Here is a 12,648-nt window from a genome sequence, read left to right as displayed (position 1 = left end):
TTCTGAAACACAAGTATCAAACGCGAAACACAAGTAACTCTGTGGGCGGATCCCGGCGCTGTTGCTATTATACCGGCGGGATAAACGACTCTTGCGCCCGACGCAAATCTAAAATGTGTGTGTCTGAAGTCGCTTCATTACTCATAGGTGTGGTTTGGGCGTAACGTGAAATAAACCAATCAGAGCGTCCTCTCACATTCCCTTTAAGAGCCGGCGCGCTTGTTCCACGGCGGATCGCTATTATAACGGCGGATCGCTATTATAACGGCGGATTGCTATTATAACGGCGGATTGCTATTATAACGGCGGATTGCTATTATAACGGCGGATTGCTATTATAACGGCGGATCGCTATTATAACGGCGGATTGCTATTATAACGGCGGATTGCTATTATAACGGCGGATCGCTATTATAACGGCGGATTGCTATTATAACGGCGGATTGCTATTATAACGGCGGATCGCTATTATAACGGCGGATCGCTATTATAACGGCGGATTGCTATTATAACGGCGGATTGCTATTATAACGGCGGATTGCTATTATAACGGCGGATTGCTATTATAACGGCGGATTGCTATTATAACGGCGGATCGCTATTATAACGGCGGATCGCTATTATAACGGCGGATCGCTATTATAACGGCGGATCGCTATTATAACGGCGGATCGCTATTATAACGGCGGATCGCTATTATAACGGCGGATCGCTATTATAACGGCGGATCGCTATTATAACGGCGGATTGCTATTATAACGGCGGATTGCTATTATAACGGCGGATTGCTATTATAACGGCGGATCGCTATTATAACGGCGGATTGCTATTATAACGGCGGATTGCTATTATAACGGCGGATCGCTATTATAACGGCGGATCGCTATTATAACGGCGGATCGCTATTATAACGGCGGATCGCTATTATAACGGCGGATTGCTATTATAACGGCGGATTGCTATTATAACGGCGGATTGCTATTATAACGGCGGATTGCTATTATAACGGCGGATTGCTATTATAACGGCGGATTGCTATTATAACGGCGGATCGCTATTATAACGGCGGATCGCTATTATAACGGCGGATCGCTATTATAACGGCGGATCGCTATTATAACGGCGGATCGCTATTATAACGGCGGATCGCTATTATAACGGCGGATTGCTATTATAACGGCGGATTGCTATTATAACGGCGGATTGCTATTATAACGGCGGATTGCTATTATAACGGCGGATCGCTATTATAACGGCGGATCGCTATTATAACGGCGGATCGCTATTATAACGGCGGATCGCTATTATAACGGCGGATCGCTATTATAACGGCGGGTTTGCTAGCGCACGCAACTTACATGATGGTAACGGTGATCTCGCAGTCTTCAGAATTTAGTTTCCTGGTTCTTGACGGACAACACACAAGTCAGATGTCCTTAAATACCGATGTGTCTCGCCACTATTGAGCAAACAGGTTTGATCCGTCATTACTACAATTAGCCTGAATAATTTGGGTAAATGTGTAATCTAGATTTAAGCCTATTTTTTCACATCTTCACGGACTCAATGAAGTTAATATTAATATTTTCCCTTGTAATAATGTATGATTTGCAAAAATATGAACTGTTACTGTGTAGATGAGAGAAGCAAAGTGTGTGTGTTGTTCACACGCTACATTACGGCCAAGCACGCGCCCTTAAAATAGCATCTGACTAACGCGCGGCGCCGCTGTCTTTAGACTGGGTTTCTCCTGGTCTGTGGCGGAGTTGTTTTCTGAAACTGCACAATATCACCAGGGAACGTACAAAGTCATTTGCGCTGGGTGCAGGATAGGGCCATATACTGTTACACTGTTCGCTAATATTTTCAATCAAATTTTTGTTTTCATTTAGAAAAATTTAATTTTCAAATATACAGTCAAACCAAAAATGATTCAGACATCATAAATTTTGGTTTATCATATATATATACAGGTTTGAGCAGTCTTTCTGTTAAAATACTTACCGTATTCTCAGATACTTTTTATTTAGAATTCAGAGCAATACTATTTATTGGTCTTCAGCATCACAGGGAAAGCATGAAGGATGTAATGCACTACAACAACAATAGCCGCATTTCCACCAAAATTACCCGGAACAATTGACCGTGAGACGGCTGGGACGAACGTGCAGAAAATTTCCTGTTACACAAATACGCTTAATAAAGCCTGAACCTCGTCGTCGGTCCAGCTGTGTTTTCTTTTTAAATTAAATTCCATATTTGCAGACAGACGACTCTCACTGCATGAAGCCACGAACCGCAATAGATTTTTTAAAAAAGCGGTTAAATTAGAATGCTGCGTGGAGTCATCCAATCAAAATGCGGCGTGAACACAACCAATCAGCACGTTCAGCACACAAGTCCCGCCCCCGAAAGTTCCTGAACTTTGAAAAAGTACTACCTCGCCAGCAGGGACTTTCAGGGGGAAATATTTACCCGGAACTTCATTTAGACCCTGATTCCTGCGGTGTAAACACACCGAGTACCAGCCCAAAGTTCCCAGTTCCTGGGAAAAGTTCCCGCGGTGGAAACGCGGCTATTATTATGTTCTTCCTCAGTGTTTTTGTCTTGTTTTCCAGCACAAATATCGAAACATTCTTAAAGTCCCCCTGTAGTCAATCATTTTATCCCTTAAAACTCATCTTTGATCACCAAAATGACATATTTAAAAATTATTCCTTTAAAAAAATTTCTTCATACCTTAAATATCTTGAATGTAACTCGACACCCTTGCCTCATTTAGTATATGCGGTTCTATGAATATGCAAATGAGCCCCGCCTCCACTCACTCACTCCCTCACTCAGAGATCCACTGGTGGACGATCACACGTTGATCTGATTGGTCAAGGTAGTGTGTGACGTCAGAAACACCAGCGATTTCAAACCGTGTTTTTGAGACTGTCTTTGGTTCACTGCAGTTTTAAGCAGAAAATACTCAGCAATGCTGTCGACTTATGAATTTACACATGGATTGTGTAAGATTTAAGATATCATAAGATATTAAGAAAAAATTATCAGAATTAAGTTATTTTTTGCTTAAAGCTAGAGTCGGTAATGTTGGAGAGCTAGGCAGATTTGAAAGTGGCACCTCTTCTAAGCTCCGCCCCCTCCTGTCAGTGCTCCGTCCAAAGCTACGCCCCCCCACAAACATGAACGCGCATCCACATTTGGAGTCAGCTGTAGCCTATGTACCTACCAGTGATGCGCGGGTTGATCCAAAATGAGCGGGTGCCTGCGCCCGCGGTCACGAGTCATCCAAAAATATTTGTAATGATATTCGGGTCGCGGTCGGTCGGGTCGTTTACCTTTGTAATTTATATAGTACTAGACACAATGTTCTATGAAATACATAGGTCTCTACACTTTATTGGCTGAATGCGCGAGGATGAAGCACGAGCAGTCTGCAGATGAAAGTGGGAAATCCTTATTTACCTTTTGAATGTTGAGCGCGTTATTAACTTTTAAATAAAAGTTGACGCGGGACAAAATGCCCGATTTCCCAACGCGTTGAACTGAGCAATGCCATTGCGCCATTTTAATAGGCTACTTTTAAACGCATATAGCTCAGTAATGTCAGTTTTATGTAGCCTATTTGCTGAGAGGGGGCGGGATTTTTGTTGGGAAAGTCCGGGGAGAGACGCACACTTCGACTAGACTGGATAAACACATGCAGCATCTTAATTGTTAAGAAAATGAAACGAAATAAATGAATAAATCAAGCCTTTATTACAAAACACTAGGCTATATCATACAGCATTCTGAAAAATGCGCACCCCTAGTTCCTCCGTCTAAGCGGGCGGGTTAGTTGAAAACGTCGGTCGGGTGCGGGTTGTTTATACATTGACCCGCGCATCACTGCTGTGCACGCAGTGGTGCTCGGGCACGAGACATGAAGGCATCTGATTGGTTCTTTACATTCGCACCGAATGGCAGTGATTGGTCAGAGTTTTTACTGTCCTACAGCTGCTACAGAGGTCAGATTTTTTTCATTCCTTTTTCTGAACACATAATGTATTGACTACTATCAGAATGGAAGGACCATTTCACCCAGTATATAAAAAAATGTTTCTGAACAGGATTACCAACCCTACCTTTAAAACAAGAACAAATATCTGCCAATGGAGTCAGAAAAATAAACTTTTTTTCCCTTTGAATTATTGCTATTTTAGTTTTATTTAAAATTTGTTAGAGTTTTATTAATATTTTGATATTAGCTTTTATTTTTATATTTCTGCTTCTCCAGTAAATGCAGGGGCGGAGTGGGACCAAAAAATCTACCGGGAAATTTCGTAGACCACCGGCCCTTGTGGGAGGTGGGAGAGGTTTATTTTATTAAGTTGTCAGGCGTAATTTGCAGGTGAGTCATGTCCCCCACCACTTTTTGAAACATTGAGGCACGGATGTACCCAATACAAATAAATAAAACATCTCCAGTTAACTAGCAGAGCATTCATTTAATTCGCAATTAAATAAGAGATCTAGCGCTAAAATCGGTTGTTTTTTAAATCAGCTGAGCGCTCGTTGCTGCTGCTATCAGTGTCATGGATACAGTGTTCTCGTCTTGTGGCTCGCGCACAGTCTTCACTCAGATGCGCTCTTCAATCTTTCCGTTGCGGAGACTCTCTAATTAAAAATAATGCACACAAACGTGTCCCTGCTTGATATAGACTGTAACCACTGATATTCGGTTTTGAAGAGAGAGAGAAAAAAAACTATACGAGCGCGGATTAGAACCCGCAACCTCTGACACGCTTGCCAAAAGATCTACCACTAGACCATTGAAGAACTCAATCAGAGAATGTGGATTGATGCATTTATTTACGGGTTGAGCAGAGAGGCTGCACAGTTTGACCAGCAGGCCGCCGGAAGGTATTGTTAAGAACTTGCAATGTATAACTATATTATCAGACCAGCCCTCGCGGCCTCAAAACACCACCGGCCCACCGGGAAAAGTCCCGACTCTCCCGATTGCCACTCCGCCCCTGAGTAAATGTATCTTGATTTAAGAATGTTTATATATTTGTGCTGGAAAACGAGACATAAACACTGAGGAAGAAGAACATTATTTGCAGTGTATCTGTCTCAGCAGGATACATTATCATTTATGATTATGAATATGAAGTGAACACCTGCAGAATCACACAATTACGTAGATTTGTTACGGTTTGCTTGATCTCATTAGAACTGAATGTGACTTCATGAGGACCTGATGGTGATGTTTTATTAATATTCATGGTGCAGTTGTGGAAAATAAGCTTGTTTTTCATGCTCTAAATCCACATTTCTAAACTCTTCACCCTCCACATGGCTTCTGTAGATCTACAGTACGTTAGAAACGCTTTCATTTTATAAAAACCGTGTTTTCTTAAACATCCGAAGTGAAATTGATCCTAATAAGTGTCTGAATGTTGTATCACTTTAATATCTGCTTCATAAAACGCTATAAAATGTGCCTTTTAAATTCAGTCAGTCACTTATTAGGAAGTTTGCATCAGACACTATAGATCACTGGTTCTTAATATGAGTTCAAATGATTATAATTTGGACAGTTCATGGCCCAGAATTACTGATAAATTACATCTGCAGTTTCTACATTCATAAATATCATACCTAATGTTTAAAAATACCCTGCAAATAATACAATTACAAGTTTCTCCATGATTTTACAGAGCTAAAACAAGGGTATAAACTAGGGATGCAATGATTTAAAAGTTTTGCCTGTAGCCGATAACCGATATATTGGCCGATAAATCTAAATCCAAATTTTTTTTAATAATTTTTGAGAGCCTGATTACAAAAACAAAAGTCTTACCTTTAAAAAACATGTCTTGAAAATTTCAACATAAATCAAACAAAAAAAAAAAACATTTTAAAATGAATGTTACACTCCTATGGCCAACTTTCCTTACCCCAAAAAATATATATAATTCTAATCATATTTCAAGCAATTCAAAACCATAATGTTGAACAGTGCGCATCTGAAGCGTCTCAGCTGAAGGAGATAATACAGTATCTATCAGCTTTAATATATCGGCCAAATCTTCTTATCAAGCCGATAATGATTACATTAAAAGTGAACATAAATCGGCCGATATCTGGTAGAAATTGTGAGTAAGACAAATATTTTTAATATAAATTTTTTTTTTTAAATAATGGGGTAAGAAAAATAACCCTGTTTCTGTTTAAAGCATGTTACTGCACACTATTATATTAATAACCACGGCTGCGGTGTTGATTTGTGTTTCTCAGGATGTCAGATGATCTTTCTCTTGGACTGCGGTCAGAACCGAGTCAGTGTCCAGAAGAGGTGACACACACACACACACACACAGACACACACACACACACAGACACACAGACACACAGACACACACACACACAGACACACACACACACACACACACACACACACACACAGACACACACACAGACACACACACAGACACACACACACACACACACACACACACACACACACAGACACACAGAAACACACACACACACAGACACAGACACACACACACACACACACACACACACACAGACACACACACACACACACACACACACACACACACACACTCAACAGAAAGTCGAACTGCTATTGACATTTACAAATGAGCAAAATGGATTTTATCTTTAAACCAGACTCTGAGGAAAAAGGTTTATTCTGTTTGATTTATTGATTTTTTCTTATTGATCTCTCGAGGGTAATTATGATGAGAGTTTAAAATGCTTCTCTTCTGCCTTCTCTGGTGGAATTACACACACGTGTCGTTGCAAATAATATTATCAGTAGAGAACAGTGTTAGATCATTGAGACACTATTATGGTTTTTATGGATGATCTTTATTTTTGTTTTCCATTTAAATTTTTATTTAGTGAAAGTTTTAGGAATCTTTTTATTCCTAAATGATTTCTAATTATTTTTATTAGTTTTTTTTTATTTATGTCTATATATATACTAGATATTTTCCGTTTTCATTTAAAAGGTTTAACATTTTTTGTTGTTTTGTGTTTTTTATTATGATTTTTTTCCGTTTAAAATATATCCATAAAGGACATATTTTGAACATTTTCAATACATTTAAATGTTTCTATTTTTGGCTTTAATTAAAATTTTAGTGATGTAAATTTTTTTTGTTTTTTGTCATTGTTATTATGATTATTTTATTTTTTTAAAATATGTCCATAAAGGATATATATATACTGTATTTTTAATATATATATATAAAAAAATTCTAGTTGATTGAAGTGATAGAAGTTTTTTTTTTTGTCATTTAAACAAATGTATACATTAGAACATATTTTTCATATTTTTAAGTTTTTTATTTTTCATATTTTCATTTTAGAATTTTTAATTTTTTGTAATTTTGTGTGTATTTGTCATTTTTATTCTTTCTTCTTTCTTTTTTTTAATATATATTGTTTATTTCAGTTTTAGTTTGCTATTTTGGCACATCAATTAAACTAAATGAGAATGTGACGTGTATTTTGAAGTAACATGAATGTATTTATGGTTTTAGTTTTAGTATAATAACGCTGATGGAGATATCAGTAAATTGATTCCTCGACCGGATAAGCCGTCATTCAGGCACAGATTATTGTTTTCATAGCAAGAGATGTGACAGACACATATAGATCTGTAAAGGGTTTGCTTTTATCGTACATTAGCATATAGACGAGCTCCGAGATCATAGGCATGAAGCCAAACACACAAAACGCCAATTCTGCATTGATTTACTTCAGTTCACTTAAACTCACAGAAAGGATGATGTCATGCAGTCTAACAATATCCTGTGACCATATCAATTCAATTAGGTGTAGAAACGGTGTCTTCTCTTGATCCAAATTTGCAGGTTTAAATGAAAAAATCACATATTTTAAATGTGTTCTCAAACTTTTGCTCTGAAAATATTGAAAGAGAATCTCTCTCTCTCTCTCTCTCTCTCTCTCTCTCTCTCTCTCTCTCTCTCTCTGTCTCTCCCTCTCCCTCTCCCTCTCTCTCTCTCTCTCTCTCTCTCTCTCTCTCTCTCTCTCTCTCTCTCTCTCTCTCTGTCTCTCCCTCTCCCTCTCCCTCTCTCTCTCTCTCTCTCTCTCTCTCTCTCTCTCTCTCTCTCTCTCTCTCTCTCTCTCTCTCTCTCTCTCTCTCTCTTTCTCTCCAGACGGGCTTTGGCCGGTCCGGTCGGGTCGGTGTATCTGATGACTCTCGGGGGGGTTCGCTCTGTCCTGCTCAACCAATGGCATCGCAGCGCCTCAGCCAACGCTCGAATCCTGCGCTCGCTCATGGACGGTGAGTCAAACACACATTTACACTCATGCATTCGGCTGATGCTCTTATACAGAAACCTGCATTGCATTAACCTCATAAACAAACTTTTTTCTTTCTTTTTTTTAATGGGAAAAAAAACTTTCCCTTTCCTTGAATCCCTCCCTTGTCTGGCTTATGCTACTAAGCAATGTCTGAAACTTTGTATTTTGAGCTTGCGTTCTTTGCCTCTTCATGATGACTCAATCTGTATTGTAAAAAGCGCTACATAAATAAAGGTGACTTGACTTGACACTTGTAAGTCGCTTTGGATAAAGGCGTCTTTACCGGCTTCTCCGTGACTGTTGGGATGGTATCTTCTCCGATCTTAAACCGGAAGCGGTCCTGGACACGGCCCCACTTCAGGACCAAGCTTCTCGAACCCCATCGTAGCTGCTGTGGTGAGCTCTACCAAATCTGCCCTCCGGGACTGACGTCCATAAGGCCCAGACTGGGACCTGTTGGATCCACTCGACCGCACAGCTCCCCGTCTGGGCTTCTCCACTGACTTGACGAGGAGGTTCATCGCCGATGCGAACAGAATCACAGAGATGATACTTCCGGTCACGATTCCGGCCTCCAATCTCTGCCCGTTAGTAGTGAAGTCCCCAGAGGTGAAGCGCATCTTGAAGTGCCCGAAGTAAGGCACTGTGCCGTAAGCATTCGTTAGGTCAAGCCACAGGACTGCTAGATCTCCCTGGCTCCTCAATGATCTTGGAGGGGACTCCTGGTACTCCGCCTTTCTGTACAGAGGTGTCAGTGTACTTGTTGTTAATCAAGAACTGGCCTCTTCGCCAAGATCCTGAAGAACACCTTCCCCTCCACATTCAACAGCGAGATTGTGCGGAAGTCTTTCACGAGTCCTCCTGCTTGGGGATGAAGCGGCCCTTGGCAATAAGAGAACTGTCTGGCGGATGGTTCTTCCCCCACACTACCTTAAACTCTATACGGAATTCCATTCGGCCCGGTGCAGATCTTCCCTGGCCTCGGATGAAGTCGTTCACTGCACAGCTTTCCTTCCAGACGAGCTCTTCCTCTCGCCTTGGGTCGCTGTGCACTTCACGGAGGTGCTCTTCTACCTCCTCCTTCGGGGCCTTTAGCACTCCTGGGCCCTATCTTGCACCCAGCGCAATTGACTTTGTATGCCGCCGCATTTATCATTCCTATTCTGCACCCGCGCACAGCGACTCTTCCCTCCACAGACGCACATCGGTAAATTAGGTAATGAACTTGCGCTCGGGGGGGCGGTTCAGTGAAAAGAGGAGTGTGTTCCGGCGCAAACGTTCCCTGGTGATATTCTGCAGTTTCAGAAAACAATTCAAACATAAATGCTTTAAATAACGTGTTTCCATATTTAGACTCCAATCATCTCTTATTTACAACTTTACAACACACACACACACACACACACACACACACACACACACACACACGTACGTGATGCTTGTTTAAATTGTTTAAAAGCAGTTCTGAAATCAACTGTGTGTGTGTGTGTCTGTGTGTGTGTGTGTGTGTGTGTGTGTGTGTGTGTGTGTGTGTGTAGATCTTTTGAACACAGGACTGACCTCAGGACGCGCTGCTCATGTTTTACGGACACACAAGTCAGAAAGAGCAGAAGACAGCGGAAAATCATCCAGCCCAACAGGTGTGTGTGTGTGTGTGTGTGTGTGTGTGTGTGTGTGTGTGTGTGTGTGTGTGTGTGTCTGTGTCTGTGTCTGTGTCTGTCTGTGTCTGTGTCTGTGTCTGTGTCTGTGTCTGTGTCTGTGTCTGTGTCTGTGTGTGTCTGCTGCATGCGCACATTTTAGTGTTTGTTTATGCAACTAAATAGCCCAACTGATGAAGGTGTGTGTGTGTGTGTGTGTGTGTGTGTGTGTGTGTGTGTGTGTGTGTGTGTGTGTGTGTGTGTGTGTGTGTGTGTGTGTGTGTGTGTGTGTGTGTGTGTGTGTGTGTGTGTGTGTGTGTGTGTGTGTGTGTGTGTGTGTGTGTGTGTGTGTGTGTGTGTGTGTGTGTCTCTCTTCAGACGAGGGTTCAGCTGTACATGTGGACTCTGCATCTGAAGACGTCCTCAGGGAAACTCCTCTGAACTCTCACGCTTTCAACTTCGTCATTTATGGACTTCCTAATTCAGTGGTTATTTGAACTGGAGATGTTAGTGATGTAACCTCCGCACAACTCTGATAAGAATCAGTTACTAATGATTTCTGTCTGAAATTAAACAGATTGTCTGTTTCTTCTCCTTCTCTTTTGTTATTTAAAGTTTAAAGTTTAAAGCCAGTTAACATGTAAATGTTACGATCAGACATGTTCCTCTTTTATTGTTCTTGCTGTCAAACTAATTTTGATAATCCCAAACTCTTCCGTAATAAATGATGAAATTCAAGTGCACTCATGAGCGTCATGTGACTTTTTCCACTATCAACAGGGTCCGTACAAGATGCTTAAATTAAAGTGCTTGAATTTGACTTTTTTAATAATTTGAATAAGGAATATTTTTATTTATCTTTTGGAAAATTTGAAAGACAATAAAGATATTGTTTGATAAATAAGATCTTAAAACAGTAGTGCTCGGAAGTCCTGGAACATTTCTCTGTACGAACCCTGTAAAGAAGCTTTTGTGGCCGGGACAGATTTCATGATGTTGAAGTTTCTGCGATGCCTTTATTTCCTCTGTCGGGATCAGTTCTGTGTTCTCAGGTATTCTCTGATCTCGTGTCTACGGGACGGTCCGGGAGAACCGATGAAGAAACTCTTTCTGATGTAATGAGTCCGTCTCTCAGAGGAAGACGAGCAGAAAACCGGATTCTGGATAAAGAGATGAAGGTAAGTGTTGAGTCTCAGAAAACACATTCCTCCTTCCAGAAATCATCCAGATAAATACACATCACTAATTCAAACTATTCTGAGTTTCTGAATAATGAGTTTTTCATTCCATTGCGATAAGAATATTATCCATAATCCAGTAAATCACAGTTTGTCGTTAAGTCTGATTGACTTGAGCTCTTAATTGGTTTACAAATTTATAATGGCAAAAAAAAGAAAATCCTGTTCAGAGTTTCATTTTCATAGATTTTTCCATTGAAAACTTGCGTTTTTCAGTCTTTCTGAAACGAGTTCTCAGAGGTTTGATTGACAGCTCAGTGTGTGATGAGGTGTGTGTGTGTTATGACCTCGTATAGGGAAGATTGGGACACAGACAAATTGTTTTCTCACACTTTTTATGCTCCATATCACAGGTGGAAAACACATTTCAGAGGTGTGTATACACAAAACAACTAACCAACTCACAAATAAGTCCAGTGTATGTCTAAAAGCGGAGTTAGACGCAGCCTTGGTCAGAGCAAACAGATTTCTAGCAGAGAATAATGAAAGAAAAGAAGGGGAAACAAAAGCAGCACAATAACAACAACTAAACTCCTACAGATCAGGATGTAACGTGTTGAATAGGAAAAGAGGATTTTACAGACGAGTGGAGAGCGAACTAAGAACCCGGTGAAGCTCGTCCTCAAACTCAGATCTCCACGGTTGAGATTAGTGGTCAATAAATGATGTCACACCTCATATGATGTCAGAAACATTCACATTTATTTTCAATCATATCATAAGATGATGAAATGTGTTTTATAATGAGAAGCCAAAACACTGGAGGGAATCTCATTACAAACATATCATTATCATACATGCATATCATTATCATATCCTAATGAGATAACACATCTCATTATCATACATCTCATAATGTATATATCATACATCTCATTATCATATCATAATTAGATAACATGTTTGTTAATTTTGTAATAAATATCATTTTTATTAATATTTCAATCCGTTTTTATAAATTCTGGCTTCCTTTTAATTTTATTTACTATTTATTTTTATTTTTGTTGTGTTTAGTCATTTTTTTAAATGTCTGTCTGTAGAATTTCTGAGTGATAAACAGAGAAATCTCCTCTAAAAACCAAAGTGTGTGTGTGTGTGTGTGTGTGTGTGTGTGTGTGTGTGTGTGTGTGTGTGTGTGTGTGTGTGTGTGTGTGTGTGTGTGTGTGTGTGTGTGTGTGTGTGTGTGTGGTTGCTGTTTGTTGTTAGAGTGTTCGGGATGGGATGTTTGGGTGCTGAGGTGTTCTGTATGGTCGCTAGTGTTATGTGTAGTTGCTAGGTGTTCTTAGGGTGTTCTGTGTGGTTGCTGGGGTGTTGCTTAGGTGTTCTATATGGTTGCTAGGGTCCTCTGTGCCATTGCTAGGGTGTTGCTTTAGGTGTTCTGTGGAGTTTCTTGGTGTTGCTAAGGTGTTCTATGGGGTTGC

General features: G+C 40.3%; 1 protein-coding gene across 2 annotated transcripts in view; it reads left to right on the top strand.

The window, feature by feature from the left end:
* cfap46 (cilia and flagella associated protein 46) overlaps positions 1–10,731 on the top strand; it is an 88,440-nt gene extending 77,709 nt beyond the window's left edge. For both annotated transcript variants that reach the window (XM_079635778.1, XM_079635779.1), the window contains 4 exons: positions 6,289–6,346; positions 8,205–8,332; positions 9,891–9,992; positions 10,368–10,731. In XM_079635778.1, the coding sequence (XP_079491904.1) occupies positions 6,289–6,346; positions 8,205–8,332; positions 9,891–9,992; positions 10,368–10,486 (407 nt within the window). In that variant the 3' untranslated portion in view covers positions 10,487–10,731. The remainder of the gene's footprint in view (positions 1–6,288; positions 6,347–8,204; positions 8,333–9,890; positions 9,993–10,367) is intronic.
* The last annotated feature ends 1,917 nt before the right edge of the window (positions 10,732–12,648 follow it).

The sequence above is a fragment of the Phoxinus phoxinus genome, assembly GCF_949152265.1.
Source record: "Phoxinus phoxinus genome assembly, chromosome: 14".
NCBI classification, from domain to species: domain Eukaryota; kingdom Metazoa; phylum Chordata; class Actinopteri; order Cypriniformes; family Leuciscidae; genus Phoxinus; species Phoxinus phoxinus.
This window is presented reverse-complemented; position numbering and strand designations above follow the sequence as displayed.